General features: G+C 39.5%; 2 protein-coding genes across 6 annotated transcripts in view; both read left to right on the plus strand.

The window, feature by feature from the left end:
* Positions 1-1,898: 1,898 nt before the first annotated feature.
* uso1 (USO1 vesicle transport factor) lies at positions 1,899-21,107 on the plus strand. 5 transcript variants are annotated; one of them, XM_084369606.1, is made up of 27 exons: positions 1,899-2,152; positions 3,185-3,271; positions 4,435-4,499; positions 5,151-5,227; positions 5,464-5,475; positions 5,780-5,833; positions 7,312-7,412; positions 7,499-7,601; positions 7,817-7,872; positions 8,678-8,798; positions 8,947-9,125; positions 9,213-9,353; positions 9,449-9,537; positions 9,631-9,785; positions 10,811-11,016; positions 11,182-11,202; positions 14,000-14,110; positions 14,345-14,463; positions 15,127-15,308; positions 15,408-15,529; positions 15,652-15,790; positions 16,867-17,021; positions 17,820-17,885; positions 18,455-18,553; positions 18,639-18,743; positions 18,920-19,135; positions 20,183-21,107. In XM_084369606.1, exons 1-27 carry the CDS (start codon positions 2,087-2,089, stop codon positions 20,264-20,266), a joined length of 2,931 nt encoding a protein of 976 aa, XP_084225732.1. In that variant the 5' UTR covers positions 1,899-2,086; the 3' UTR covers positions 20,267-21,107. The 5 variants fall into 5 exon arrangements, with proteins under 5 accessions (XP_084225732.1, XP_084225733.1, XP_084225734.1 ...); XM_084369607.1 differs by lacking the exon at positions 5,464-5,475; XM_084369608.1 differs by lacking the exons at positions 5,464-5,475; positions 11,182-11,202 and having other exon boundaries at positions 1,900-2,152.
* A 3,502-nt stretch (positions 21,108-24,609) lies between these two features.
* The window catches only part of coro2aa (coronin 2Aa), a 37,665-nt gene continuing 35,278 nt past the window's right edge, over positions 24,610-26,996 (plus strand). Inside the window, exon 1 of the mRNA XM_084374651.1 lies at positions 24,610-24,890. Within this exon, the coding sequence (XP_084230777.1) occupies positions 24,876-24,890 (15 nt within the window). The 5' untranslated portion in view covers positions 24,610-24,875. The remainder of the gene's footprint in view (positions 24,891-26,996) is intronic.

The following is a 26,996-nucleotide window of genomic DNA, read 5'->3' on the forward strand; positions in this document are numbered from 1 at the left end:
AATCAGTCTGAATAATCCTGTTATCAGCCTAGTGAAGAATAGTAAAGTCAAATAAAGCCCCAAATCACAAATTTGCTTTAGATGGCTTCAAAAAATGTACAACATACAAGACCTTCTATCTTTGGCCCTCAGACTACAGTCCTCGCATCATGACAGCCAGTGAAAATGTATCTTTCCTCTATGCAATAAGCTTTTCCAAATCATTTCTTAAAGAATGAAGGCTGAAACACGTCTTACCTGTGTTTTGTATCTGTAAACACAGAAGAAAAATCAGAGCTGCTGTCGTTGTTGGCTCCATCGCTGACAGAAAATGTTTCCTGAAGACCCTCAGTGATACTTTAAACAAGGAGTGGGTCTTTTTTAAATACCTTATTTGTTTGTGTTATTATGACTCAGGTGTTTGTATCATCGCCTGACTTAAATTTAATTTATAATAGTATTGCTTCACTCCCAACATCACTTTAACAACAGAATTACTTTAATTACTGAGCCTACGTGAATCAGCTTGTTTTATTTTTCTTCAGGTGTGGAGAAACATGGCTCGGTGCTTTGGCCCTGTGAGTCACAAAAATAAAGAGATACAGACAACATGCTTAGAGTAAACTGTGTAACTATGGTGAACCCAAACATTAGACAAGTCAAAAGGCAGATGGGGTTGGGAGGACACCGAGGTCATGCCCTCTTTAAGTTAGTAATACCAATAACATGGAAAACACAGTGCTCCCACTCTGATCGACCAATGCTGAGTACCAAAAATAAGAAATCAATACAGATAAAATAAAACCATAGATAAACAACATTAAATTATATCAGTCTCCTAATACTCAAATGATTCCCTTTCTTGTTCTGCAAGTTGTTTTTGTTGTGCTTTGACTCTTGTACAGTTTGGAGATACTTGTACTTTTGTGTTTTCATGTTTGTTTTGTTTCTTTATACTTTCATATACTACATTGTAGACAGAAATATTGTAATTTTTACAGTTTTCGGATTAGGATTTAATATACAACACATATGATATGTTTATAAAATGCATTTGTACAGATTAAACTGCCCAACAGTGAAGACCCCAAAACGGACAAGTTAACTGCTATTTATATCAGAAATATTCGTATATATTCGTATATATAATAATATATCAGTGACAAAAGTGACAGCCTATTGTTTATTGGCTACTTTTCTTTTTGACACTTTTAATACATTTTGCTGCACCTGAAGTAGAATTTACCAGTTATGGAGTATTTTTGCTATGCATTGTTATTTCTAATTTACTACTGCGTTTGAATTACTACCAGTGTTGTAAAAAGTACCCAAAAGACATACTTAAGTAAAAGTATAGATATCGAATGGACATACTACTTTGGTAAAAGTGAAAGCTGTCCATATGAATAGTACTTGAAGAAATTTTAAAATATCTGATATCAAATGTACTGAAGTAACCTATCAAAAGAACAGGTAAAAGGCAATTATACGTATATTTACTTTAATGTATATATGGGTATCAAAACTGATACTGAGCTGATTCCCGTAAAAGTACATTAATTAAAGAATTTCTAATATGTAACTTCAGTGAAAATGTAGGATCACAGTTTTACATACATAATTGATAAAAAAACAAACATATATTCACATGGTAAATTATAATTATGAGATAAAAAATCCAAAATTGTTAGATGAAAAGTGAAAACGACATTTTGCCCCTTTAATAAAAATAATGTCTTCAACCACAATTCTTACATATTGCACCTTTAAGTACAGTACTTGAGTAAATGTACTTAGTTAGATTCACCGTTCGTATCAGTGACGTCACACAGAGTAATGAATGAGGTCTGCTGGCCCTTTAAATAACCTAATGACGTGTCTGCTGCTCAGCCACGTATCGCCACGTCTGCGCGCATGCGCGGTGCTACCACATTTGTGTTCCGGGGTCGGTCAGTCAGTGTACACAGTGTAAAAAAAAACATCATTGTGTATCCTTTTTTCTTTTTCAACTCACGTAATCACTGCACGGACCACTAAGAGGGGAGTCTGAGGGGTTTTTCAGAGGGAGAGACGCTTTGAATACGGCACCGAGAGGACGTCTGTAAAGATGAACTTCTTCAGGGGAATGAGGGTTGGGCTGGCAGCCGGGCCGCAGCCGTCCGGAGCGGAGACGGTAGGAAACCAGCCCCGGCTAGCTGCGGCTAGCTTACATTTCCTCCACGGTGTGCCCGACAAACCGAGACCACACACACGTCACCAATAAAACGTGTCTTTTTTTCCGCATTGAGGATTATATTTCTCTCTAAGAAACACACAGAGGGACATACTAAGACACTGGGGCCTCCCTAAATTAGATCAACGAGCTAGTCAGGAGGCTAATTGGCTAACGTAGCATACCTGTCAGTCAGCAGCAGGGCTGTTGTGACATATCTCGTGTTTTCCATACGTGTAGCTAAAATGAACGATGAATGAATGAAAGAAAACGGATAGTTACAAATATTAGGAATATCAGTTGTCAGTCTCTCAATCAACATCTTCCTACAATATCTGTATTAAAATCACCTCCAACAATACAGAAGCTAGAAATATTCAAACCCAGAAGAAACGTATAAAGATCAGTCAAAGCCATAGCACATAATAAAAATAGGCCCTCTTTGCTAGGTCTGCAATTGAGTATTACTTTCATTATCGAGTAACCTGCTGTTTTTTTTTCAATGACTGAATAAGTCCAGTAAATGTCAAAAATCACAGTACAAGGTGACAAGTTGTTTATGTTGCCCAACACCCAAGGTTATGTAATTTCCAGTGACAAATAAATATTTAAAAGGAGTAAGTCCTCACAGGTCTAATCCTAGTATGAAACTAGCGTTATCTCCAATTAAAATAAGCTATGAGATGCATGTGTTTTTATACAATACGTATGTATTGTATGCAGAGTTATTTTATTTGGAAGTTGGTCCTGCTGTTTTTGCAGGAGCGTGATAGCCACATAATCAGATCTTTGTCTCTAGGCATTCCTGTGCAACAGTACTAGTTTCTTGCCTTTTTGCCTGACTCCTCAGACCAAGACTTGAAGAAATTGTGTTGATACTGTTTACCCCGAGGCCCTGAAGTATATGCGACAACATTAGGTCCACTGATCTGCAAAATGCCCCCCACTATGAAGTCATATAGATAAGGACATCTTCTCTTCCTCTGTTAACAGATCCAGAAGTTGTGTGACCGCGTTGCCTCCTCAACGCTCCTAGAAGATCGCAGAGATGCTGTCCGTGCTCTTAAGTCGCTCTCTAAGGTAAAGTATTAAAACAAAGCTATTGGAAACAGGTGCAGTAAAAAATGCACCCAGCTGCTTAGTTTATCTGGTAAATCTAGCCATCACTTATGCAGTCTAATACAACAGTCCTGCAGAATATCCTTCCTTCATGAAGGTTTTAATGTTCAGTTTTTCTTGAAAATGTTTTTGAAGAGGTGATTTAACTGTTTAACTCGTTTTGGAGTTTGTGGTTCTACTCTTTTGTTTTAAGTTTAACTGAAAGTGTTTCTAAATCCTTTCTCAGTCCAAAACGCAATAAATACTGAACATTATTATAACCTTCTTACAGGTTGGATTTTATTGCAGGGCTGTTGTAATTGACTGCATTTGTTTGTTTGTTGGTTTTTTATCTGACTAGACATTATAAACTAACAATTGAGTGTAGGTGTGATGTGTTTTATGGATAGAGATTTGTGTTGATAGCCGTTAATGATGCTTCCAGTACTTTTTTATCCACAAGGTGTTTAGTGTATTAACCTTTTTTTAATTTACTGGTGTAGCTGTCAGTAAAAGAGAGAATAGCAGTGGAATTAAATCCCTCCTCTCCTATGTGATTTTTTTCTCCTCTGCCACACTGTCATGGACAAAACACTAATATGTCAAACTCTGCTATTTAAAATGAACTAATCATTGCCATTGACATCAACTTCTTCAAAGCCAGTTGTTCTGTTCATGGATAGTTTTGTAACTGGCTGCCCCATCAACCATGAGTAATGAGTTGATCAGGCATGAATAAGGGGTTTAGGAGGCATCGGGGTTGCACGTTAACACACACTGGTGTCAGCGCCGGGCAGAAACACTGACATGGATGTGCAGACTTCCTGTTTTTTATAAGTTAATAAAACAAAGTAATTTTTTTTGTTGTCCACATTGATTGAAATTCCTTTATTTTTAAAATAAAGGAATTTCAATTTGATGGTTATTGAGCAGCACGTCGACAGCACGTTGTAACTGTTATGCTCCTGTTTTCTCAATTATAGCTTGTATTTGTTAGTTCTTTTACTCTTTCAAACTCCTGTTGTTTTATATTGCCTTGTGTTTATTTAATTTGTAATAGCCTTTCATGTCTTATATGCAACACTTGAATGGCTTTGTTGTTGAAATCTTATACACAAATAAACATGCTTTATTATCTTTTGTAGAAATATCGCATGGAAGTTGGCACACAGGCGATGGATCACTTGATTAACATACTGCAAACTGACAGGTATGTTGATGTAATGTCTGTGTTTTTGTTCGGTCTGGTATCTGCGGTGGCTGACAAGGGCAAACACATTACAACGACGCAAAATCCAAAACACACAAACCAAAACAACGGAAGTTCTCCAGGCGTAGTCCCCCTAGGTGGAACAGCGCTAAGGGAAACAACTTGACTTTAGACCCAAGAGAGAAAGACCAGATATGTTGCTCTTTTATAATATTGTCAAAGTCGAAGACCACTTGTAAAAAAAGAGTACAAACCTTTTTGTGTCGCCTTTTTATTCCATTTTTCTTCCTGCTTCAAAAAGAAACACATTCTCGTCTGCTCTCTCTCTCTCAGATCTGAAATCAGCTGTTTCCACTTTCCTGTATCTGCAGCGTGTTTGCTGTTAATATGTCTGTGGTGGCTTTCTGCAGCTCGTTTATTAATTGACAGCACGTTTCCTTTGTTGTATTTTGTTTTGCATTTCCATATATTTTAATGAATTGGAATGTAAATGTTTTGTGTGTTTGCCCTCGGCCACCAAAGGTATCCGTCATTGTTGGCCCAAAATAGCTTTGTACCCGTTACTGTATAATGTGTTAAGTGTTGGATGTGTTATGTGACTCAAGTTAACATGGTTTGTTAACACTCTGCTTCTTCCTGCCAATTGAACAGGTCTGACTCTGAGATCCTCGGCTATGCTTTGGACACACTGTACAACATCATCTGTAATGATGAGGAGGAAGAGCAAGGTATTAAACCTTCCCACAATTATGAGAAATGATCAAATTCACTTGAAATCTGTTATCATTTGAAGATAATTCTTCTTAATTGTGTGGCTACTGTTGACTGTGGTTTTGTTTGCATGTGTAAATGAGTTCAATTCATGTCAACTGGACATCAGTCAATTTGCATTCCCCTCCTCTGATAATGTCTGCTGTATATAAAGATTCTCGTCTCTCTTCTCTTCCATGTTTTAACCCTACAGATGAATCAGAAGGTAAAACTCTCTGACTGTGCATGTTACCACCCCCCTCTAACCTCCTGCAGCACTTACCAATCAAATATTCCTCTTGGTTGGATCGTGGAAAAAGAGCACATTAATATTCTTGTTTACACCTCCTGCTGCAGTGCACAGATTGTAAACAGCTGATGGAAACTAAGGCTGTGTTTTGGTTGTTGTCGTGGCATGTCTTCACAAGAATCACTCAGCTGGTTCTACTCTTCTTCGGAGTGGTTGAAATGAATGCTAGCTTCTTCTGGGTGAGGCTGTAAACTTACTCTCCCTCCCCCTGCTCTCGCAGACGCAGTAACCCCTATCTCTGTCTCAGGGAAGCATAAGAATGCTTCCATGCCTGGTCAGTACTGAAACCAAGCTATCCACACAGTAGTAATAGAAATGCTAGATAACTAACTTCACTAAGATCAGTTGGCACTGCAGAAGTTACTAGAAGGTGTTTGGGTGGTAACAAGAATGCTTCACTAATAACTTCACATCCCTGTCTTATAGTGTGTTATGTCTCCTTGCTCCTTTGTTTCCTTCACATTTTAGTAGTAGCTGGTTGTTTTGCACTGTTGTGGTGAAATAATACTGTTTAGTTTTGTTTGCCTCTTGGGTGTTTTTTCATTATCAGTTTACCCCAAAAATACAAAAGAATCTAGTGTTTTGTTTTGAGAAATGAGAATCGTTAGTAACAGAGACTTAAAGGACACATTGCTTTGTTCAATCTACTTTAATTTACTGTGTTTTAGTCCCCTGATAAAGTCGTAGACAAAAATATAGTTGCATATTTATACACCCGACACACTCAGATGTAAGATGTAAGTCCAATATTCAACATTTTTTTAGCTCAGTCCCAACCAACTCCTAAGGGAATTATCTGTCCTCTAGACCTGTCACTATAACTACTTTTTACTGGGTGATATATTTTCCCAAAAAATAATTGCCATAAACGATTTTATTGTCAATTTAGTACCATTTAATGCCACTTATATGATAATATAAAAGCATAATAAAGCCAGTGCACCTTTTCAAAAAGCAGTGCACTTTTAATTCTTAATATTAAGACATTGGAAAGGGAATGTGAGATGCTATGTCTAGAAACAATGCTCATAAGACCGGTGAGATTGAGCCAAAACTTTAAAGATACAGGTTGGAAAACCAAAACATTCAGCTAAAAGAAGCTAAAATGATTAGTACAACTAAGTTGGTTGATAATTATACGTGGGCTTGTCGCTACAAATGCCCCCTTTTCAAATGTCACGTAGTCATTTGATCCATAATGAGTGTTGCAGCTTTTAATTAAATTTTCCAATGCCATGACCAATGTTTTATTGTTTTGGGGAGGAAGCAGGAATCTTAGAGATGAATAAATCAAAACATGGATAAAAAAAGTACCATTTAAGCTATGACCACATAAATATGTTGAATACATACATATTGTCAATGCAGTGGTTTTGCTAACTAGCCTGTCACACTAAATGAAACCCCTTCTATAGTAACCCCTCTGATCTCACCCTGTTCACACTCCCATCCCCCTCACCTGTGTGTCACCCTTAATTTTCCAGTAGGCGTGTTCAATAGTGTCACCCTGAGCATGCACACAATTTTTTATGTAAATTAAATTTACATATTTTTTGTAAAGAATATAATAGCAGAAAACCACCAGTGACAAACACTCTGAGAAAAGTTTTCTTTTCCAATGATTATGGCTTTCTAACTCGGGCTGATTGCTGTGAACAAACCAACTGGTGCCCTCACTTGACTGATGACTCCTGCTGTAGAGTAGTATTCATCAGAGACGTTACTAATTTCAGCTTTCAATCTCCTTCACAGATGAGAACGCCCAGAAGCAGGCAGATGACCTGGGAGTGCAGTTCACAGACACGTTCATTCAGGACCCTGAACATGTGACTCTGCTGCTCACTATGTTGGAGGTACTGAGCTGTTTCTGCTCCTGTGGCAGGACCTCTGTTTTATTGTATCACTGCCTGATGTGTTCATGCATTGATGTGATTTTCAGGAGTTTGACTTCCATGTACGTTGGCCTGGAGTGAAGCTGTTGACCGCACTCCTGAAGAACCAGGGTGTCCAAGTCCAGGGCATCATTCTGGTCAGCCCCATGGGTGAGTTTCTCCTCTCCAGATCGATCAAGCTTGTTTTGTAATGTCAGGATTTTACTCAGGACCTGCACACTCAGTGTTACATCAACATCTCTCTGTATGTCTTTATTGAGAGAATCTGTTAACTCTAAAAACGTTAACAATTCGCACAAAAAGATGAATTTTTTAAAGGGTTCTACCAGTATTTAGTTTCCCTTTTTCTTTGTGCCTTGTCTCAGGTGTGTCCAGATTGATGGACCTATTGGCAGACTCTAGAGAAGTCATTCGCAATGATGTAAGTACTTGTCCCTGCTGTTTACGCTGCCATTTTATAATGAGCCCCGTATGAAAGCTTCTGAAATAAAGGTCACGTTCAGACCGACTTTAGTTCTGTGTGAAAAACACAGCCCTGCCAACACAGAGGGTGCCAGCAAAAACATTCAGTGTTGTACCTCGTTCAGTTTTTGCTGCAATGCTACGTTACATCATCCTGCACAGCGCTGTGTTGGCCAGTCACATGCATGTAAGCAACATTCCTGATTCCAGTCCGGCTGACGAAATGTAACCCATCTGCTATTGTATGACAGTGATTTAGCTTTTTGTTAGCTGTTTTGAAATGTATCTGTATTCATATGCAGATATCTTTTTATAGAGATTAGTCGTCACCCAACTACAACTCCGTTCTCCCAACTCAAGTTGCTAATATGACTGTGAACAATGACTGGCACACGGAAGAGGACCTTTTGGCCTGGATGTCAGTTGTTTGTTATTTGGATATCCACTAGTTATTCTGGAAGCCCTGAACAATTGGCTGTTGCCTAAATCGGCTAAATTGGCATCAGATGATAGCTAATTGGCTTGAAGATTGCAGCCATGATAACTAGCCGTGCAGTGTTTTGGCATCTGAGAAGCCTTTTAAATCACAGATCTGTTATCAGAAGTGGACTTCCTGGATTGTATTTCCTGTCTCACTGGTACCTTAAACAAAACGCCCCCACAACAACAGGCTTTTATTGCAGGTGTGAACTCCTGTTGCATCTTTAATGCAGTTCTTTTTATAATAAAGAGATGTATGACGATCTGTTTTTCTCTTCCAACAGGGCTTGCTGTTGCTCCAACAGCTGACCAAAAGCAACGCTGCCATTCAGAAAATTGTGGCATTTGAAAACGCATTTGAGCGCCTTCTTGATATCATCACAGAAGAGGGCAGCAGTGATGGAGGTAAAAGGATTTTTAGATTCAGTGCACAATTGTCTCTAGACTTTTTAATTAAATCACACTCGTTGTATTTTCAGTCATTAAAACAGTCAGATTATTGTTCTTTCTTGTGATATAATGTCCTGACGCACATCCCTTCCCCTCGGTGCAGGTATTGTGGTGGAGGACTGTTTGCTGCTGCTGCTTAACCTGCTGAAGAACAATAGCTCCAATCAGAACTTCTTCAAGGAGGGCTCCTACATCCAGAGAATGAAGCCCTGGTTTGAGGTTGGAGATGATAACTCTGGCTGGTCTGCACAGAAGGTCACCAACCTCCACCTCATGCTGCAGGTAACACAAAGCAGCCATGTTGAACTTTAACCTAACAAGCAGAACAATGGGATGTTGAGTTGTTGAAATCTTGCACTCTGTTCCCAGTTGGTCCGAGTCATGGTGTCTCCAGTGAACTCACCTGGAGCCGCAGCCAGCTGTCAGAAGTCCATGTACCAGTGTGGTCTGCTGCAGCAGCTGTGTACCATTCTCATGGCCACTGGTGTGCCTGCTGACATCCTCACTGAGGTAATGACAGGAGCACTTACCGATACAAAGAAGGATTGTTTCTGACTCGGAAGGCTCAATGAATTCAAGCTCGTTATCTGGTTTCTGTCTTTCAGACCATCAACACTGTATCAGAGGTCATCAGAGGCTCACAGGTCAACCAGGACTACTTTGCTTCTGTCAACGCTCCTTCAAACCCACCGAGGTGAGAGAATCAAGATGTTAAATCTCCCATAACGACCTGATGGTAAATTCTGTACTCGTACTAACTTTTTCTTTCCTCCTCATGTGTTCACAGACCAGCCATCGTGGTGCTGCTCATGTCCATGGTGAACGAGAGACAACCGTTTGTGCTCCGCTGTGCAGTCCTCTACTGTTTCCAGTGTTTCCTCTACAAAAACCAGAAAGGCCAGGGAGAGATTGTTGCTACGCTGCTGCCTTCCACCATCGATGGTCAGTTACACCAAGATGAGAATTTAGAAGTGGGATTATCAGTTGCTTTTCTATAAGGATGTTGAGTTTGTAGACAAATTGACCTGAGAAAACGTTATATACCTCTGATTGAAAAAAAACATTTTGAGATTCACTGTAAGTGGGAAAACACATTTTTGCATCACAGTTTTCATTTTCAGTTAAAAAAATCGATTAAAATTGTGATGGTGTGACATTTTTGGGATCTCAACCAAACAAAACAAATTTTCTTACATCTGGAGAACGAGATTTGTCGACCCGGACGTCTCTGCAACACTACAGTACTTAATAGTAATGGTGTTATGTCACATTTCAGCTGTATCTATCTTCTGCAATTTGGATATAGAACATGGCCATATTTCAGTTTCAATAACACTTTGATTAATTGTGATTAAATTGACAGAAGGGCCTGTGCCCACAAACATGGCATGTAGGTTATAAACGTTCATGGCAGCCTTATCGAGTCTGCCGACTCTATTTTTCAGTTTTACAATTATAATTCTGTCCAGAAGCTGTTCAACATGTTTGGAGTTTGAGTTATTTTTTAAGCTTTTTTACTCCCACTTTTAATAAGGAGTGGGAGTTCCACTCCTACCATATTGACATCTGCGCTTCACAACATTTAAAACTGTAAAATGAATTTTAGTAGTTATGTTTTGGAAGCGACACATTTAAAACGCTGGCTGGCTGATATATAATGTGGCTGATATACAATGTGATGCAGGAAAAACAATTAATCAAATGAATCAATCTAACAAACTTTATTTTATAGCACAAATCATACAAAAAACACAACTCCAAGTCCCGAACAAGACAAGTTAGGGTTAAGAAAGAAAGTGTAATTGACAAAAACTTGTCTTTTGTTGAACGGGAGCAGTTTGGACTTAATCTAAAAGTTGTGATAAAATGGGACCACGAAAAATTGATGGACGTGTGTTTATTCTGCTGGATACGGTTTCATTTTAATTACTTACTGTCGTACTGACTTGCTCACTTTCTCCCCCCAGCAAATTCCATCTCAGCGGGCCAGCTGCTGTGTGGAGGCCTCTTCTCAGCAGACTCTCTGTCCAACTGGTGCGCCGCTGTGGCCCTGGCTCACGCCCTGCAGGACAACCTCACCCAGAAGGAGCAGCTGCTGAGGGTTCAACTGGCCACCAGCCTTGGGAAGCCCCCTGTGTCCCTGCTGCAGCAGTGCACCAACATCCTCTCCCAGGTAGGACCCTGACAGTGAGCTGCTGGAATGACAGAGATGCCGAATGGTCATGTGTGTAAGGGTAGAAGGACTTTATAAGAAAAGAGGCATATTCTTGGCAAACGAAGGTTAATAAAGTGTCAACAATAGTGAATAGAACAATGTGACATTATTGTAATTTTGCAGGGAGATAAGATCGTCCGGCGGGTGAGTAACGTGTGTGTGCACTGTGTCTCTGTTTGTGTGTTTTGAGTGTTTGGGCGGCACCTGTACTGGTTGTTTTGGCTTGGCATCTGTAGTAGGGGTCTCATTGGCCCGCGTTTTGGGGGATCTTGCTTCCCTTTAACTCTTCACTACCACTTCTTCGTCCCTAACGTATGGCTATGACCCAGTTCTTCCTCTTTCAGGTGGCACATGGGGGAACTCCTCACCACAGATTTGGTAGCTCTAGTTGCTCACTCATGGGTGAGTGTGGGCGAGTACACAAGTGTACATCTGACAGAGGTTCAGAGAAGAGGGACATAGCAGCTGTTTTTAGTGGTATGAGCTCAGAGATGTCATCCTAACACCTAATTTGAGCTGTGAATAGACCGTTATTTGACTGCAGGCCCTTATCTGTGTGCACAGGAAGTGTGCAATGCAGAAACTTTTGGGCCTTTTCCTGTTGAAGGGAGAGATCTCTGCTCTTGTTTGTCTGCTCCTTCCTGATCCTTTTATTTATATCTACCTGCTTACAAATACACAGTGCAGGCAGCAGATGGTTTTATAGTTTAAACTGTGCTTATGAAGATTACTCAGTTGTCTGTTTAAGTGTCAGATGAAGGTTGAATTATTCAGCCACTCTTTGATTTTTCTCCTGCAGTAGATTCTGGGATGGCAGTCTGCTAAAATGCATGAACTTCTGTGCGCTTTCCTGGTGAAAGTCTTTGCTATTGCTTGGCAAACGCTTTGGTTTCAGCGGGGTTGGTCTCAAGTGAGGTGACCAAGTTTGGATCAAGGAAAATGGGCCCCTGTCCTGGGCACCAATGTTATTTGGTCAAGTTAAGGCAGAAGAAGTAATAAGGGGGCAGCAGGCAAAATTGGTGGTCTTTCCCAACAAAAATGGGCTCTTGACGCTGTGGGCAAGATCTCTGGGGGAGCTTAAGAGGTTGAGCAGTACCAACTAGATGGAGTCAAGATCACCTCTATGCAAAGCAACATCTTCCAGATTTGGGATGATCGATTTTGTAGATTTTTGATCAGATCTGCAGCTAAATGTTTGTTTGTTTTCAATTTGGAGCGTATCAGTCTCTTGTTTGATAGTGACAAGATGGAGTGAGGTCACTTAGTGTGGCGTCAAGAGGAGTGCTGGTTTTAACTGGACTGTTGTAGTAATCTAACTACAGCTAATGACTGTAAAGAATGAGATTGTGGATAGAAGCAACATAAATGTGTGTGAGTGTTACCTGAGGGTTTCTCTTAGGGAAAGAGTGAGGAGCTCGGACAGCCAGAAGTAGCCTCGAATAGAAGTCCTGCTCCAGACGCATCCGGCCTCGGCTCCATTGTACTGATGTTTGACTTTAAAGGTCATAATTACAAGATGGAGTCTTCAGTTTTAACCTGTCGGCTGTAGTTTTAACCACAATCACCCACACAGATACAGTGTATGATTTCTTTTTTTTTTTTGCTGAGGCCAATGTGTGTTCAATTAATACTTGACATGTGGTCATTTCCTGTCGTTTGTTTTTCCTCTTCATTTTTGCATTACGTCACATTTGGAGACTAAATCTGAAAAGGTGATGTCGTAAGTTTTTGTAGTCTGGAATGCTGATAAGTTTTTATCCGCACCTTCACTGCTCAGATCTCCATATTTACTCAGTTTTGACATTGTTTATTTCACCAGAGTAAAGAAGTCTGCTCTTCTTAACGCATGATGTGCATTCAGTCTTAATGCGCCAGCTTGTTAGCAGCGTTGCGCTACGGTGAAGAGTTTACAGTTTCTGTTTGCCTCTGCACTTTGATTTAATCTGTACTGATTTTCATCATCTTATATTTAAACGCCATGAAAATCACCCTTTTTCTGCAGCTGATTTGAATAAATTGTTTGACACTGCATAATTACTTAAGACTTTTGTGAAGATGAAAGAAAATCCAGCTTTTTTGTTGTAGATCTTAAACCTCTTAGCTGCTTCTCAAAGCTGTTGTCATGGAAATGCACGATCGTTTTTATATTATCTTTTTATTATTACAGTTTCATGTTTTGTTTTTTTAAAAGCACATTTAGCAGGATTTGCTTTGCATGTGCTGATATCTGGAAATGCAGTAAAATTAGAATTTAAATACTTGGATCTGGTACTTGGATTGTAAGTCATCAATCACTAGTAGAATGAAAATTACAAACTTTATTGAAATTATGAATTTGTGGCGGTAAAGAAGAGGGTTTTTTTAGGCTTGAAGGACATTGATGTATTCAGTGAGCTTAATACAGCTTCTTCTTGTCAGCATAACCTTGTTTTAATACACTGATTGTATTAATTTGACTCCTTTTGTGTTTCTTATAACCTCATTAACTACTAATGGTTGATGTGATTGAAGTGCTCCCAATTAAACACTGATGGTTTTTAACCTTTTCTATATTTATGTTCTTTGGAAAATCAAATACAGGATGGGAAAAAATGGTGAATTGTCAGAAAGTCATCTGTCAAGCAAATTAAAGATTTTAACACCAACTCATATTCAAGCACTTTTGTTGCCCTTTTACAGCCCCCGTTTTACTTTCTTTTTGCATTAATTTTGTTGGATAACTTTAACATTGGTTGCCATTCTGATATTGTTTACGATCACATGCCTTGATGTTCATAACCTCCCATATTTAAAATCTGGTTCTTCACTTTCTAAACTCAAAATGTTTTGATATGTTTAGAATATTACATATCTGGTCTACCTTGAGATCTTGTCAACCATTTCTTCTCTCATCCTAGAAGCCTGTGTTGACATTTCTTTTGTTTTCTCTTGTGCTCTGCAGGGCAGTAAAGTGCAGACCAGGGTGGGCCTCCTCATGCTGCTGTGCACGTGGATCAGCAACTGTCCGATAGCTGTCACACACTTTCTACACAACCAGGAGAACGTTCCTTTTGTATCCTTGAAGCAGCTTTCAACCAGACACAAGTTTCATAACAATAAATGTCTGTTTTAAGTCATAGTAACTGTTACCTTTTCTTTTTTTAATCACTCGACATAAAATGTGGCAACAAAATCTTTTTATCAGTGAGAACGGGAGCCTCATAATCGACTTCCAGGTTAAAAATGGGGTGTGGTAGCGTGAAACTAGTTGGTGTTGAATGAATCCTTGACTCAGTGACTCCTGCAGCTGACAGCTCAGATCTCAGAGAACTTGGGAGAGGATGAACGGCTGGTGCAGGGCCTGTGTGCGCTGCTTCTCGGCATCTGCATCTATTACAACGACAACTCGCTGGAAAACTACACCAAGTAAGTGTCGGCTCACGCACCTTAAAGATTACTTATCAAATATACACATGTCATAATAGACCAAATGAAAAAACAATTTCACGTGAACTAAAGTCTTATTGGATTCACATGCTGTGTTTCTACCACATACTTGAACTAATATTGGCTGTGTATGAATGTATTCATGTTATGTAATCAGCTGTGTGTTTGGTGAGCTGTCACTGCTGCCTGACTTTGTTATACAGATGTGAATCATACAAGTAGGCTGCTGTTCTGCTGTGGAAACGGACTTATTTTGATTACATTTTTTGGTTATGAAAGACTGTTAAAAGCACTGATTTTTCAGTTCTTTCCTCTGCTTTGTTATTACAGTGATACTTCAGTGCTGTAGGTCTTTGTCATGAAAGTAATGTGCACATATTTTTTCACAAACTAGGGCTAAATAATATGCAAAGATAATCATACTGGGATATGAGTCTAATTTCTCGTGGGAATGGTATTTTTTTGCATGTCATTATCACAGAAAAGAAATATAAAAGTGATGATGTATATGAATAGGTCAAAACTCCAGCAACACTTGCAGCTGAAAGAACAATGTTAATGTCAGACCGACATGTTTTGGCTTGTGGCCTTGATCGGGGTCATCCTATTTAAAACCTGCCTCGTCATCGCTGTCTTCCTCAGAGAGAAGCTAAAGCAGCTCATCGAGAAGCGCATCGGAAAGGAGAACTTTGTAGAGAAACTGGGCTTCATCACTAAACATGAGCTGTACTCGCGGGCGGCTCAGAAGCCACAGCCTGTCTTCCCGTCTCCAGAGCAGATGCTGTTCGACCACGAGTTCACCAAACTGGTCAAAGAACTGGAGGGTCAGTCAGAGACGGATCTAATCATCTATTCATTAATGTTTGAGTTATTATTAGCAGTTGGAGAGTTTCACAATGTTTTACGAATTGTTTTTATTACAGGTATGATCACCAAAGCAGTTCACAAATCCAGCGAGGAGGAGAAGAAGGAAGAGGAAGTAAAGAAGACTTTAGAGCAACATGACAACATTGTAACTCAGTATAAAGAGCTGATCAGAGAACAGGTAAACCGAGATAAGTGGTACTGTCATTTTAAATTCTGCATGTGGTTTTGTTTTTTTTGTCTATTTGATGTTATTTATATTCAATGTTTTCTCCTGTTGACTCTTTTTATTTGGATCCTCAGGATGCTCAGATCCAAGAGCTGAAAGAGCAGGTATCGTCCATGGCATCTCAGAACGAACAGATGCAGACTACGCTCACCCAGCAGGTGTCCCAGATCCAGCAGCACAAAGATCAGTACAACATCCTCAAGCTAAAATTAGGTGGGTTCACCTCAGTGGTTCACCTTCAACTGGTGTTTTATGTCCTCGTGAAAAACAAACAAACAAACAAACAAAAAATGTTTATTACAAGAAATACTCTATTTCTGGTTAATTTATTTAAAAACACAATTTGAGGAGAAGTGGTTGGACCAGTCTTTAATCTTGTCCTAAATGCAGTTAAATACCTTTAATATTCTGTGTTCTGGCTTTTCATATTTCTGGCCTCTGGCCTCTGTCCTGGTTGATTTATGTTCTTTCTTTCACAAACAGTCACGGTCAGTCAGTCTTTGTTCCAGCTTATCTGAAGAATGTAGATAGTGACTAAAACACTGTCACATCCGCACAGAACAACGATGACTCACAGGAAGAATAACTGGAACTAAACTCTTGCCTCAAAGGAATAATTTGGGTTAAACAGGGTTGTTTGAGGTTCTTATCAGTAGTCAGTGTATGACTTTCGGTCGGCACGTCCTCAGTTTGGAGAAGCAGCAGGATTACAGGGGCAGGACGCTAAACTGTGTATACTCAACACCTATAAAAGGTCCAGCAAAAAAGTCTATATATATTTATAATATTTTACACCACTTTACCTCTCCATTAGACAGCCCTTTCTGACAGGAAATAGAAGTCACTTTATCCATATATTTTCGCTTCATAGACACCAGACTCCTTTGGCAATAAAACGATAATTTTACCTCGCAGTACACGGGAGGTGCTGGTCTGCTGCTGCCTCTATCTACTGGTTTGTTTGTGTTATTGTGTGACTTCTGTGTTTTAAAAGGTTAGTTCAGATAAACCAATGTCCCACAATATCACAAAAAAACGATCTGATTGAGGCAGCGGTAGACTAACTCTCGTGTTCTGTGAGGGAAAATGACTGTTTTTGTCAGTGGAGTTTGGTGGCTGTGGAATGAGCAATATAACGACATCAGTTCCCCACAGAAAAGGGCTGTTTGATGGCAATGTAAAGCAGTGAATATATTTTCCTGGTTGTGTTTATGTCTAGAACATCAACATTCACACCACACTTCCTGTTGAATCTGACATTTTAACAGAGTATGTCTTCATAACTTCAGGTAAGGAGAACCAGAGTCAGGGAGACGGCTCACAGATGAACGGTCTGCAGACGGAGGAGCTCACACAGCTCAGAGAGGAGATGGAGGAGCTCCGCAAGCAGCACACACTCCTTCAGTCACAGCTCGGCGACAAAGACGCACTCATCAACACACTGGTTAGCAAATGTTTGTGTACGGCATCTACACGTTTGTTTTTGTGTGTGCCGGGACTGATTTTGGGAAGAAAAATGTTGAGCTGTTGTCGGGGCGCAGACTTTATCAAGACGTCTCTGTGTGTGTTTGTTTGTCTAAGCTTCAAGTGGAGGCGGATGAGCCGTGCAGGCAAAACACACTCCTCCAGCTCGGTGACACCCTGGGGAGCGTTTCCCCCAAACAGCAACGGTGGTCACAGTTCGACCACCAGAACATGTCGTCACTGAAATCAGTTGACCTCATGGAACAAGCTGTGTTTAGTTTTCTCTGGTCTGATGCACACATAACATATAACCAGCCGGTAGACTATGATTGATAAAACAAACCACGCCTTCACAACTGCGGCAACAGTCAGGCAGCATTACAGACTGGTTGCCAGCTACAGTGTTCAGGCAAACCAAAACTATTTAAAACAACAAACAAATCCTCACAGCAGAAACACTTCCCTGGGGCGTCGAATTTAGTGTCGATGTAAGTCAAAGAGAGAAAATTGATATGCAACTATTGTTGACAGTCGATTAATAATTTGTTGCTTTTTGCCTTTCTTTGTTTGTTTCTTTGTTATTTAATCTTTATTTGATTAACAATGCTCGTTTAGATTCAGGTCTCTTTTCCAAGAGAGAAAAGAAAGAGGTTGTTAGCTATTCTGAATATAATCTTACAGTTGGAACAGCATGGAGAGTTTTACTTTTATCCGGTGACAGTGATAATGACATTATAGCGTATCACTAACTTACTGTTGTCTTTGTATGTGACCGCAGAGGTCGGAGATGTCACAGACGGCAGATGGTTCAGCAGGAGGATCAGACAACACAGAACTGCTCAAGGTGGGATTCATCACTATAGACTGTCCCTTTAAAAACAGGCTGGTGTTCTCTATTTTTGTTGCATGAATTGATAACAACCAACAAAACTGGTTTGCCTCTTAATACTTTCCAACTTCCCGACCTTTAGCCCTGCACCCATTTGTTCCTTTTGAAGATGTAAATGTTAAAAATACGCAAATATCTTGTGAGTATTTACAGCAGCAGTACAGGTAATATGAGACTGACCCAACATAAACTGCCCTGCTTGTCTTCATGGTAATTAAGAAGCATGTTATCCAGAGTAAATGTGTGGCTCATTTATTGTCAAGAATGGAGGTCTATGGCACAGAGGAATATTTGTTATGCAATTCCTATTGATTTCCCATTAAGACCACTATACATTCATCAGCAATGTGAACTGGAAATTAAAGTGCATTTAAGTGCAGTAAGAATAATTCAGGTTTGACTACACAGGCAACTCATGACAGTAGAATCAAGTTTAATATAATATAGACAAAATATAGCATATCACCAGACTTGACCTTAAAATTTCAATCTAAAGCATTTCTCCTATTGACTGTTTGCTGCAGGAGCTGGAGGCTCTGAGGAGTCAGGTCCAGTCACAGTCTGCAGAAATCAACCAGATGAAGACAGAGAGACAAGAGCTGCTGAGAAGAGCTGAAGCTGGGGTGAATATCATGCAAATATGATGTTTTTTATCAAATATATCACAGCAGATGCTAAATTAATTGACCTCCCACTGGTTTCTCTCAGTCCTCAGACGCAGTTCCCAGTAGTGACGGCTCTTTAGACGCTGCCAAGATGGCTGAACTAGAGAGCAGACTGGCAGCGCTGACGACTGAAACAGAGAGACTCAGGGTTTGTAGAATCACTTTTACATTCATTATCTGACGTCTTCGAAAGTATTTTTTTTTATCCATCAGTTGTTAATGATTTTTCCTGAGTTCCCATTATTTGTATTTATGGATCATCCTACTAAACATCTACATCCTCCTTTTCCCTCTCTGTCCTCTCCCTCTTTTTCGTTTGTGCAGGAGGAGGCAAAGAGCTCGTCACAAAGCCAGCCAGAGCTGGAGCAGCAGCTGGCTTCAGTCAACAGCACGGTGGCCATCCTGCAGACGGAGAAAGCGAAGCTGCAAACGGAGGTGCAAGAGTCCAAGAAAGAGCAGGACGACCTGCTGATGCTGCTGGCAGACCAGGACCAGAAGATCCACAGCCTCAAACAGAGACTCAAAGACCTCGGAGAGACGGTAGAAAAATCAGTATTATATTCTTTTTCTGAAGTCAGTGGGAGTTTTAACTCTGGCCATCGTTTTAGAAAGGCTGAACGGTCTCCAGTCTTGGCTCCATTTGGTGCTGATAATCAGAAAATAAGAAATTAGACTCAAATTGTTTAAAAGTCTGGAGTTTTTCTTGACTTAAAGTGGACTACAGGCATTAATCTAATGACTAATATGTGCAAAGTAATATTGTTGATGCAGGTCTAAAACTAAATCAAAGTTTTTTTTAATGATTCTAGATTTTTTTGATTTGTTGACCCTGAATCTGCACCACTGAATAAACTCTCTGCAAGCGCTAAGGGATCTGGTGCAACAGCCATGAGAGAGATATCCTTTATACCTTATCTTTTTATAATCAGTGTCAGTGCAGAGCCACAACTCACCTCACTAGTTCACCTCCCTTTAATGAAGTTCAGTCACCTCCAACTCTTCGTCTCTACAACCACCGTCTCGTTCAAATTTTGTGGGGGGGAAATTAAAGCCTTGAAAATTTTTTGCAAATAGACATAGACTGTGAGCTTCTGTAAAGCCTGGTAGCTCTGTTTTGTAACAGTCATGAACCTTGACCTCTGCATCATACTTTGCTGTGTTGGGTCCATGAATTTGAGTGAATCTAGCCTGGAAAGTCCTTGAAAAGTCATTGAAATTGATGTTTAAAAAGGTGTAGGGACACTGCCAGCAGAGAAGGGTAACTTTAGGTTGCAGATGCTCACAGAACAAGCTAATTGGTCGATCCAATAAGTATAAAGAGCTCAGCGTTTACTTATTCATTACGTCGTCCTCTCTGACTTACAAGACGAAAACATCTGTGTATGTCGGTGAGAAGAGGTGTTAATGTAATAGCTTTCTACTCTTTGAAGCTGCCGGTGCAACTGTGGTCTTAGTTTTTAGTGATAGATGTCGTGACTATTAATCTTGGTGGTAGAGCAACAACTCTAAAGACGTTGCTTTGTGTCCCGACCACTCAGCTGTGTGTTGTGTGTTTGCTCTAGTTAGACTGTGACACTTTCCCTGCAGGTGGACGATGAAGACGACCTCGACGCCAGGGACCAGACAGACGACGATGAGGAGGAGGAAGAGGAGGACGATGATGAGGACTAGAAGAAATAAAACACTGAAAGGAAAAAAAGAAAGAGATGGGAATTTACAAGAAAAGACTTTTCAGAAACACACGTGAGAAACGGAAGCATAGGACTAATATATTGAAGCAGTTTCTCTCCAGCTGCCATGCTGTCTTCACTTTTCTTTACCCCCTCTGTCACATCACACGTTCACGTTAGTTATTTGGACATTTACGTGTTCAAGATGTGGTTCTTCAATTTTCAGTGACAGCTACAAGACGTCAGTGCGTTCATCTCTGCCACGTTTACCATCAGTCTGTGATGATTTTACCAGTCTTGTGTTTATTGTAATGTATCGTCACGTAGTGTTAATTTTGATACACAAGTCATCTGGGAAACGTAGAGAGGAGGATTTAAAATGTAGCAAAAATGCAACTAAACAAATTTGATATTACTCTCATTTTTATCATGAACATGCTGGTGAGCTCTTCAGGCTCCCCCCCCCCCATCCTGCTCTGCTGCTCCCACCAGATGCACCCACAACATTAGCACCACCTGCAACATGTCACTGTGCTGCGCCCTGAGTTCACCTTCATACCCCGATCAGTTCAGTGTGTATGTTCAGTATTCAGACACTCAGAGTTGTTTCATTTCACTTCGACAACTAACCGCTCTACAATATGCTGCAAAACACTGACAGAAAAGATGTAAAGACAAAAAAGATATTTTTGCAACTTTTTGTCCAGTTCTGGCATCAAGCTTCTGTATGATATTGTGTAACTTATCAATTTATGAGCCACATTGAAATGAATAAAGAATCTATCAGTCTGTATGCCTGTATGGAGGGATAATTGTAGATAAATTAAATTTTACTAAATCCACGATAAGACTCTTGTATTTGTCTTTTCAGGATTATTTATGTCTGAATATTAAGCTGGATAACTTTTATTACATAGACATCACATCAATACAAATATGATTCAGTATCTTCTGGTGTTGTTAGGTTCTCACAGATTCAGATCTGCTGGCAAAGATTTCTTTTCTTTTCAAATGCGTCCGTTCAGCATGTTTACACAAACAGGTGTGCATTTTTCAGGCGATATCTGTCCAACGTGTGTGTGAGGTAAAAGTCCGATCAAGCATTTAGAGCCAACTTCGGGTATTTGATGTATTATGCTTTTATTTTGTAGGGATACACGTTACAAGACAGGAAGCAAGAAAGAGAGGGCTACAACAATGGAGGTTCAAACTGGGTTTGACAAGCTGCTGTGGTTCATGGTCACAATTCAGTCGGTTCTTGAAAAGAGAAGTGGTTCGAAACACAGCCCTCTTGTAAATAAAGATGCAAGAATATCATACATTATGATTATAAGTTGATTAAAAGCCACGTATAAACCAACATTTACAACTTCTCTGCTTTATTAGACACCTGGCCCTTATAGACATAAATATTTTAAATGGAGAGGTTGGCTGCCTTTGTAGAAATGATGAAAAACAAACAGAGAGAAGAGACGAAGAACAGCTCCAGCTCATCCTTTTGCTCAAGGATTCATACAAGAAATAAAACAAGCCCCCACTCGAGGAAGTACTTCACTTTTTATTATGAAGCCATTTTTCTTCTCTCCAAGAGAAAACCTGAAGAGGAGGCTCTCCAGGCCCGGAGAACATTTGTCATCGGTCCTTAATTAATGGCAGAGAAACAGATAATAAGTAACAGTCTCCTAAAATATAAACTCTGGGACAGTGTACAAATTAAAAGACTCGTGACATCCACAACATAACAGTGAGTCTTCAATCCAGAGGGTTATGGGGCTTGTCCACGGTGCAGGCACATTTTAAACTAAGTCAATTTAACGTAAGGGAGGCCAGCAGTGATAATTTAAAACACTGTATTGATTTTTGCTGAAGTATTAAAGAATATTTGACGTTATAGTTTGACAAATGACTCAATGCAGGTCGTTTTTTTATGTACTTCAATTAAGTTTCTGAATATTTCCTCCAACACCAGAGGTGGCAAAGGTAAACACACTATTTACTCAAGCAGAAGTACAGATACTTAAAAACAGACTCCGGTAAAAATAGAAGCACTGATTCAACTTCTTATTCAAGAAAAAGTAAGAGGGTACAGGCTCTGAAAAGTACAAGAATAAAAAGTGTCCCTCTGAAGGACATTTCTGTGCAAAGACAACTGAACCTCATGTTAATATGATTCAAAGACAATTAAACTTGAAGGTAGAATCAGTGGGATTTGTCCCAGCTGTTCTTAAATGCACCAAAAAGGTACTTGATATTTTGGTCTTATTCAATAATCGATAATTCCCCTTAAAGGCATCGCAACTAAAGTAAGGAGCCTGTTTTGGAAATGTAAGGAGCAGAAAGTTCAGATATTTGCGTTAAATGTAGGGATTCAAGTAAAAAGTACTCAGAGATCTCTGTCGTGTCCCTCAGAGTGGCTCCTGCTTTCATGAATCCTCTTGTGATGGCTGCGTTTCAACACTAGAGGGCAACAAACACCTTCAAATACAGATGTTCACCAAACCTCACTCACAAAGGGACATATTATACAGTACGCTCTCCAACATAGCATGTGAGGAAAGCATGAAGGATTTAAACAAGGTTGGGTCACATTTTTAAAAAAGAAAATACACCTAGAAACATATTTAATGACACTTTTTTAGATTCCTGTTATTGTTAGGGCTCCATTAGTCTATCAAAGGTCAAAACACTGTGTTTAGCATCTACTAAAGGTTATTATCTGTATCTATGATGTATCCTATAGAGTGAATGTTGTCAGTTAAGGATCTGTTCAGCTCTCTCACACACACACATGCACAGTCAGCAACATATGGGATCTATGCAAACTATGATGATAACGCGCTGTGCAGTGAGAGTCTGACGACACACTGACAGCTTTACAGTTTACTGACCTGTCACACCTGCTTCAAAGCCCCGAGGCAAGACTGATCTGTGAGCCTCTTCTTCTTCTTCCTCTTCTTCTCTGTCTGTGCTGCACTGTTTGTTCCCTTCATGCACCCGTCACATACAGCTCACACACACTGCACCGCGGGGCCTCACAGGAGTTTTTAAGGGAAATGAACCTTTTACGTCATATAAACATGTTACGCTTCTACACAAGTTAAGATACATGCAAAGCAAAACACAATGATTAAAGAAAATAAATGTTTATTATTTAACTAACAGCACACCTGACCCACCTGCTGTATATATGGGTCCATGTGTGTGCCTGAAAGGTATCAGAACCTCACTGGCCTTAAATAAGATTTGAAATAAAATGCAGATATAAAGACCAAATGTTTAATAATGTAGATTGGCAAAATAATCTCTTATTCACTAAAAACTACTGAAACTGTTTGAGATGCACAGTTTTCACATGTAGTGCCTGAACAAGGAGTCGATCTATTGGTTTTGTTCATTTAAAGTGTGGCCTGCGGACCAGAGCTGGCCCGCTGTAAGGATTGTCTCGGCCCACAGGATGTTTCACCAAAATAAAATAATGATCTGAATCAATGTTTATCCTGTTTTTAATTTTTATTAAGTAAACTGCTCTTTGAATATGTTGGATCCCTTATTATTATTATTTGTAATGATCTGAGCACCATGAGCCGAGTGACACTGTGCAGGAAGTGAGTTATTTAAAGGGTCTCCTGTGATAATTTATCATCATTTACATGTATTAATCGCTTCTTTATTGGCCATATGTGAGCGGGTTGTAACGTGAGGTGAAAAATGTCAAATGGAAACTAACGACCTGCTTCCAGCACAACACAGAAGACCCACAGAGCCCTTTTAAAAGAAACTGGGATCCTTGAACTACGGAGGCCCTGACAGACAAATATCACCTTCACCAGGTGTGTTTCACCTGTTCTCAAGTCATCAACTGAGGCGTGATCAGACTTATGAAAATGGACCATCAATTCAAATCACAATTTCTCTCACTGGCCTCTCCGGGCTTCCGTACAGCACCATTTTGCATTTTAACAACATAAACAGGTGACTAACATAATAAACAGGTGACTGCTTCAAGGACAAGAAAGTTGAGCTCTCTTGATTTAAAAGAACAAAATGTGAGTCAGCAGCACAAAGTAGGACTGCCACTGTGTATATGCATGGGTTATGCAAGGGATTATGGGAAAATTTGTGCAAAAAAACATAATAAAGTTTTTGCAAAAATAAAAAAATAAAAAAAATAAAAAAATCTTTGATTCATGATAAACTCTCGTTTCATGTTGGGAAATCATTTATTTATTTATTTTAAATCACCGTCATCATTTCAGTTTGTGCTTGAATCAGCCTGCCTCGCCCCTCCTCCCTCCTCCCTCCCTCGTCGCATCCTGTGCTCTCCTCCCTCCTCCCTCCTCCTCCTCCTCCTCCTCCTCACGCTGGCTGTGTTGTGTTTCAGGAGGGACATGTTCTGTCCGTGAGCTTTTTTATTTTTTCTTCTCGGGGACTGTCAAGGTCGAGCCGGGCATCATGACTTTTAATTGACCACCATGCAACAACCACCGCTGTTATAACACGACTGGTCTCCGCCCGGCAGCTCCACCACCAGCTCCACCAGCAGCAGCAGCTCCACCACTGAGTCCTCCTCAGGGAAAACTGCCACCACCTGCCGACGCGACTCGCCCCATATGACCGTCACAAAGGTGAGTTCACTTCAGTGGAAAGTCGTACAGCCTTGTTGTTGTTGCTCGCTTGTGTCTGTGCGGCTGCAGGATGAACGGATTGAGAGTCGGACAGTTTATTTTGGGCGCTGCACTTGCACCAGCACCACCAGCACCACCAGCACCACCAGCTGCAGCTCTGCCATGCGGCCAGCAAAACACAACTCAACTCCAGTCTGCAAGTGTGTGTGCGTGAAGGTGTGTTAGCTGATTGTGTGGCAGCATGTTGGTTAAGATGCATGTCTTTTTAATCCATGTCATGCACACCAGTGAGCTCCTTTGTAATGATAATAATAATAATAATAATAATAATGATAATAATGATAATAAACTTTGTTTATATAGCACCTTTTAAAAACAGAGCTTATAAAAGCAGAAGCAGAGTCTGAGGTGAAGTTAGGACAAGAAGGCAGAACAGAAAATGAAGAAAACACAAAAGACGGTATGAATAAATAACAGGAATAAAAGCCATAAGACAGGCACAATAACAGAAAGAGAAGGAGACAGGCAAAGTAACGCAAAAATAGAGATGAATAAAAGAATAAAATCAATAATGGATGATGAGAAGAGGTATAGTTGTGATTTTGTTTGTGCTCTGACACAGAGGTGCACAGCTGTTTGAGGCTGCAACTTACCTCATTAATCGATTAGTTGTTCGGGCTGTAAAAAGGCAGAAAATGGTGACAAATGTCGATCAGCGTCACACAAAGATATTCAGATTTCTGTGGAAGCCCATTTCCACCACTTGAAGGAGCACTCTGTAGTTTTGGAGAAGAAATTCAAACTCATATTTTTTATGTTTACAGTGTTAATGAGGTAATAATACAAACTCAGACATATTTATTTTTCCCATCACTGAATAAACAAGCTGTTCTCAGATGGAAAATAAGGTCCCCAGAACACTGTGTGGAGCTAGAAAGGTGGCGCGGTCCGCCAAATATAAACAAAGTAAAACAGTATGAATTTGTGTTGATTTAGTTTGTTACACCAAAACAAACTTAATAAACAATCGGTCTAAGAAGATCTTTCTCTTCTGAGAATGCCTTCCCCAAAACTACGTAGTGCACCTTCAAAGAAAAAATAGTTGAAAGTTGATGAAAAAAATATTTAAGTCATAATATATGTCATAATTATGAGCTTAAAAGTCATAGTGATGAGATAAAAAGTCACAAATGATCTTTGATTTGGCTTTTTTTCTCACAATTTCTACTTTCTGTGTCATAATTATGACTTTTTGTCTTGAGTGAGTGGAAACTGGCTTCCAACATTTGCTGTCAGAGGAGTAAAGAGACACTTTTAAGAAGGTGGAACCAGAGTTATCAATTATCAAAATAGTTGGAAAGTAACAGATAAACAATCAATTGTTTTTGCTCCAAAAAGATCAGACGAATGGTGAAAAATGCTCCATGTTTGTATTGTACAGCGTTATACGAACAACAATCGAAAAAGTCAAATATATTCACTTTACAATCCTATAAAGGAAAGAAAAACACCAAATAAAAGAGCTCAAGAAACCGTAACAATGACTCATGAACTCTGGTATGTTTCAGCTATAATTGAAATGATGGTAACTCTTTAACAAAAATGTTAATTATTTAACAAAAATCTGTACAATAGATTGACACAAATTTAAATGTTATTCATTGGACACGACTGAAAATACACAAAGATTCATATGTTGCACTGAAAACATGAATCGTTTCAGAGTCGATGAGTTGAAATTTTAATTTAAAGAAAAAGAATCCTCAATATCACAGATGACTGCAATCTAATTTAGATTATTTTTATTTTTTTAAATTCTGGTTTCAGCTATCCAAACGCAAAAAATAATATATCACAATAGCTGATAATGTTCTGTCGACTGACTAATGGACAAATTATTTCAGCTTTATATAAAACAATTCTTTATTTTGTCACTGAAGCTTCATCCTACATCTAAATCTAAACCACTGACTGTAAATATTTTAAAGATAAAAATGTTTTAATAAAAAATGATATATAAAATGTTGACGAGTCTATAGAAAGAAGATAAATCCCAAACCAAGATGAATTCATGACCCAGTACAGTCGTTCATTTACTGTCGTCTT

The sequence above is a fragment of the Pagrus pagrus genome (assembly GCF_965226575.1).
Source record: "Pagrus pagrus genome assembly, chromosome: 2".
In the NCBI taxonomy this organism is placed as follows: Eukaryota; Metazoa; Chordata; class Actinopteri; order Spariformes; family Sparidae; genus Pagrus; species Pagrus pagrus.

What these genes read in the sequence shown, in the direction of transcription:
- uso1 (XM_084369606.1), top strand. Translation starts at nt 2,087, where the DNA reads ATGAACTTCTTCAGGGGAATGAGGGTTGGGCTGGCAGCCGGGCCGCAG. An exon ending in TCGCTGGAAAACTACACCAA is followed by an intron (nt 14,464 to 15,126) that starts GTAAGTGTCGGC and finishes TGTCTTCCTCAG; the next exon opens with AGAGAAGCTAAAGCAGCTCA. An exon ending in CTGAAACAGAGAGACTCAGG is followed by an intron (nt 18,744 to 18,919) that starts GTTTGTAGAATC and finishes TCGTTTGTGCAG; the next exon opens with GAGGAGGCAAAGAGCTCGTC.